The sequence below is a fragment of the Onychomys torridus genome, chromosome 9 (genome assembly GCF_903995425.1).
Source record: "Onychomys torridus chromosome 9, mOncTor1.1, whole genome shotgun sequence".
NCBI lineage: Eukaryota > Metazoa > Chordata > Mammalia > Rodentia > Cricetidae > Onychomys > Onychomys torridus.
The window spans coordinates 64,109,130-64,113,490 of record NC_050451.1 but is presented as its reverse complement, the minus strand read 5'-3'; the positions used below and the strand labels follow the sequence as shown (position 1 = coordinate 64,113,490).

At 51.6% G+C, this 4,361-nt stretch overlaps 1 protein-coding gene and 1 non-coding gene across 2 annotated transcripts; both read right to left on the bottom strand.

Moving 5' to 3' along the window:
• Positions 1-383: 383 nt before the first annotated feature.
• Tpt1 (tumor protein, translationally-controlled 1) lies at positions 384-3,691 on the bottom strand. Its single transcript, XM_036199923.1, has 6 exons — positions 3,506-3,691; positions 3,248-3,321; positions 2,594-2,784; positions 2,104-2,209; positions 1,405-1,521; positions 384-610 (listed from the first exon to the last, which is right to left on the bottom strand). The coding sequence occupies exons 1-6, from the start codon at positions 3,531-3,533 to the stop codon at positions 608-610; spliced, it is 519 nt and encodes a 172-aa protein (XP_036055816.1). The 5' UTR covers positions 3,534-3,691; the 3' UTR covers positions 384-607.
• Positions 676-802, bottom strand: LOC118591672. Its single transcript, XR_004945970.1, has one exon. It is a non-coding gene; the product is annotated as a small nucleolar RNA SNORA31 (small nucleolar RNA).
• Positions 3,692-4,361: the final 670 nt, after the last annotated feature.

Below are 4,361 nucleotides of genomic sequence, written 5' to 3'. Positions count from 1 at the left end.
GCACTCAGAAGGGAGAGGTCTGGAGGCAGGACAGCCAGGACTACTACATGGTGAAACCCTGTCTCCAAACAAAATTGTGCCACCAAGTTTGTACAAGTTTAAGGAACCTGGCATTCACCCTGGAGACTTGGTCCTACTTCTGAATAAGCAGACAGTACTTAGTTCCAAACTAGTTGGTTTTTATGCTTTTGACAAATTCTTCCTGGAGGAGATGAAAGTGAGGGAGGTCCACTTCAGGTCTTTCCCTTCACTGCAACTCAGATCCTTGCTTTGTAAGTAGTTCCCACCACAGAAGTTCTTTTTCTGTTAACCACCAGGCTCTAGCTTCTCACCACCACTAAAGGACGGAGTTGGCACAATCACATTCAACTAAGAGGCGTCTGTAAGTGGATTTAAATGCACTTTATTTTTAGACAACCTACATGACATGTTTTTTCTTTAAAAAAAAAAGAAAAAAAGAAAAAGAAAAAAACAATGTCTCCACTCCAAATAAATCATGGTCAAAATAAAAGCTCAAGATGGTATCAGTCCCATTTGTCCTAAGTCCTGGTGTTGAATGGATGGTAAGCAGCAGCCGGTTATGGTGACAGGTGATAGATCCAATTTGTTACTGCAAAGCAATGAGATTGCATGAAGAGCTACCCCCAGCTCAAAAGCACAATTTTCCTACCATATACATGTACTCCCCAATTCAATCTGGACTGCCACAAAGACAGGCAGGAAGCGCGGGGAGCATTTCCTTTTGCATCCTAGTGCAAACCAGAAGAACCACAAACTGTTCTAGGTCTATCAGTGGATGCAGACTACCCTCACCAAGCCAACAGCACTTGCCAATCTGTCTGCAGATTCCATCCTCTACAAACAGCAGACACTGAATACAACCCGACCTGGACCGACCCCACCCATCATCCGGCCTGCCCCAACGTGCTCACCCACTTTGTATTTCTTCAGTATAATTCTAAGCTCACCTTCCACCCAGCTTACTCAAAAGCCTCCAAAAATCTCCACCAGTTCCTTACAAACACTTGTGTATTCAATTTTACTAAATTTAGTCAACTTGGGAGAAATCCTGTGGTCAAATATGAAATGGACTTGAACCCACTGTGGGGCAGGGCAGTTACTGCCAGTCCACACAATCATTTACTCCAGGCTAGCGTCCAACTCTACTTACCTACAGATGACCTTGAGAGCCTTCCTGCCCTCACCAGTTTTTCTAAGCACTCTAGCAAGGACTCTACCTCCAGGCTTTGTTTAAGGCACTATTCTCTTTAGATCCCACACGAGGGAGTCTAGATCTCACCACCTAGAGGGCTTCGGTAAAACCCATTCCACCATCTGTAGATGGCAAAGATCACACCTGAAAAACTTCCTGGTTTTACACTACTGAGTTCAACATATACTTACGCATTTTTCCATCTCTAAGCCATCCTTAAAGAAAATCATGAATGGAGTCACACCATCTTCACGGTAGTCCAGAAGAGCAACCATGCCATCTGGATTCATGTTTTCACCAATAAAAAACTGAAGAAACAAGTAACAAACACCTAGAGTTAGACAATTATATATTCACAAACACAAATCAAAGTAAACTATAAAAGGGTGATTCAGAATAGCTCCAAGCCAACTTTTTGTTTTTTCCCCAAACAGGGTTTCTCTGCATAACTTTGGAGCCTGTCCTGGGACTGGCTCTGTAGATCCGCCTGCCTCTGCCTCCCAAGTGCTGGGATTAAAGGCGTGTGCCACCACTGCCCGCCCCAAAGCCAACATTATTTTGGCAAATAAAAACTCTGATGCTAGCCAAGTGTGTTGGCACAGACCTTTAATCTCAGCACTCAGAGACATTTGGACCTCTGGGTTCAAAGGCCTGCCTAGTCTACAGGGAAACCCTGTCTCAATAAAAAGTAAAAGTTCATCAATTTAAATTATAGCTCCTAGTCTGGTGGCACACAGCTTTAATCTCAAGAGGCTGATGTGGGTGGATCTCAGGGGGTTCAAAGTTAGCCTGGCTTACAGTGACAGCCAAGGCCATGCACAGATATCACAAACCAAAGTAGCCTCCTTTGTTCCCATGGTTAAGACTATATCATTCTTTGACTTATTTACCTGGTAGTTATTGAAATTAGCAAGGATGTGCTTAATTTGCTCTGCAGCCCCAGTCATAAAAGGCTTTACTCTTTCTGGTTTCTGTTCTTCAAGTTTGCCCTTGAGTCTAAAACAGTAAATTTTAACAGGTCAGTATTTAATTTTCAGCAAAATCAGTTTTTTCCATTAAGTAAAAAATACAAGCTCCAACCTAAAAACAAAAAGTCTACTGACTATGAACAAAATGCTACAATACATTACTAGGTGCCAGAGGAAACCATTCAAGAACTTTAATTCCAAGCAACATTAACTTTTAAAAAGGAATTGTTTCTATTCTTCAAAGTTAAAGCCGGCCCACTTGCTCCAGTATGCTCACGTTAATAAAAAGCAACCATCACTGTGTAACAAAAGGTACTCCCCTCCCAAGTCCTTTATAACTAAGGAACCAAGTAGACACAAATAAGTCTTCTAGGACCCTGACCACCAAAACGGGGGGGCTTCTCTCACTTACGATTTCATGTAATCTTTGATGTACTTTTTGTAGGCCTCTTTTGTGAAGCTGGTTTCTTGTAAGTGGTGGTTCATGACAATATCCACACCGGTGACTACTGTGCTTTCGGTACCTTCGCCCTCTGGGCCTTCGGCGGAAGCATTTCCACCAATGAGCGAGTCATCGATGTTACCCTCTGTTCTACTGACCATCTACATAAAGAAAAAGAAAAAAAAAAACAGTTTAGTTGCAAAAAAACCCACCTCCAACTTACCTTCTGCACACTCAGGAAACGATCTGTCAGCCCCCTGAAACACCTTAACCCGACAAAAAAAAAAAAAAAAAAGAAGGAATCGCTGCCGGGACCGAAAACGCTGGTCCCTCTAACCAAGAGGAAGCCAGAAGTTGCGGGCTCTGGGACCGCCAGGGGTTAAGCGCACACACTGCCAAGCTATCCTAAACAGAGACAATATGTCCCCGAGCGCCCGGAAGGAGGATGGGCGCCGAGTTCGCGGACCTATTTCCAGGCTCGGCTCCGCCTCCACTTTTCTAGAAAAACCCCGGGGCCGGAAAGAGCGTCTCCTCCGCCTGGAGGCGGCTGGGGGGATTGCACGAGCCCCGGCGGGCGAGCCGCAAACCCCAGCCCGCCCGGCCTCCCCGCCGCGCCCCGCTCACCTTGCCCTCCACCTCCAGGCACAGCCCGTCCGCGATCTCCCGGATCTTGTAGATGTCGGAGAACAGCTCGTCATCTGAAGGAGGGGGACAGAGAGCCGCCCGTCACCCGGCGAAGGCCCGCCATTCCCCGCGCCGGCTGGGCGCACGCGGCGGCGGCGGCGGCAGCGGCTCCCGGCCCCAGCCCTGCGCTCGCGCCCCGGCCTCCCCCGGCCTCCCCGAGCCCACCCGCACCCAGGCCCGCGGGCGGCGGGGACTCACGGCTGATGAGGTCCCGGTAGATGATCATGGTGGCGGCTGGGGACGGCGGCGCTAGCCTGACAGCGCGGAGCGAGCGCGGTGCAGCCGGAGCGGCGCTCGGGGGGAGGGGGGAGCGGGCGGAAAAGGCCGACTCGGGCGCTCCCCAACCTCATATAGAGGGCACGTTCCTCTACGTCATCGCCCGCTGCGCCCCCGGAACTGCCGCAAGCGGTGACGTGGCACGCAGAGCAGCGCGGGGGCGTGGCCACGTCACGGCCCGACCCGGGAGGGCGGCGGGCATCCGGGGACTTGGCCGGGACACACAATGCGGCGTTCCCTTGGGTGCGCGCGGCGGGCGTGGGGCGGGGCCCGGGCGACGGGGTGCTGGGAATCGCGTGCCCGAGGCCTGCTGGGACCGGAAGGGAACTCGCGGCTGACTGACGGCCCGCCGCTTGAGTCACCTCTCGGGTGTGGCTCCGGGGTAGCTGCACCCGCCTCCCGCCGCGCCGCGCAGCTCAGGTTCCCACCCCTTTCTCGGAAAGAAAATGTCAGCGGAATTGGATGCCGTGCGCGCCGCCGAGCCTGCGGGGACGACGGGGACAGCGCTGGGCTGGCGTCCCGGATCTCCGGCATCTGGCCCACGGCTGTCCGCTGACTTCACCGGGCCGGTGTCGCCGGCCCTGTGGTCTCTCCACTGGGTTCCGGGTGTAAAAGCCTGCGGTGGATCGGGCAGGGCAGGGCAGGACAGGACAGCTCCCGACTGCTTTGGTCTTGGTCTCGAATGACGCCCTGTGTTAGAACCAAGTTCTGTATTGTCACTTTTACCCCTGTTGCTTCAGGGTGAGACGGGCAGAATGAGGCGCTTCCCACTTGAGCC

What these genes read in the sequence shown, in the direction of transcription:
- Tpt1 (XM_036199923.1), bottom strand. Translation starts at nt 3,533, where the DNA reads ATGATCATCTACCGGGACCTCATCAGCC. An exon ending in CTACCGGGACCTCATCAGCC is followed by an intron (nt 3,322 to 3,505) that starts GTGAGTCCCCGC and finishes CCCCTCCTTCAG; the next exon opens with ATGACGAGCTGTTCTCCGAC. An exon ending in GCCTGGAGGTGGAGGGCAAG is followed by an intron (nt 2,785 to 3,247) that starts GTGAGCGGGGCG and finishes TTCTTTATGTAG; the next exon opens with ATGGTCAGTAGAACAGAGGG.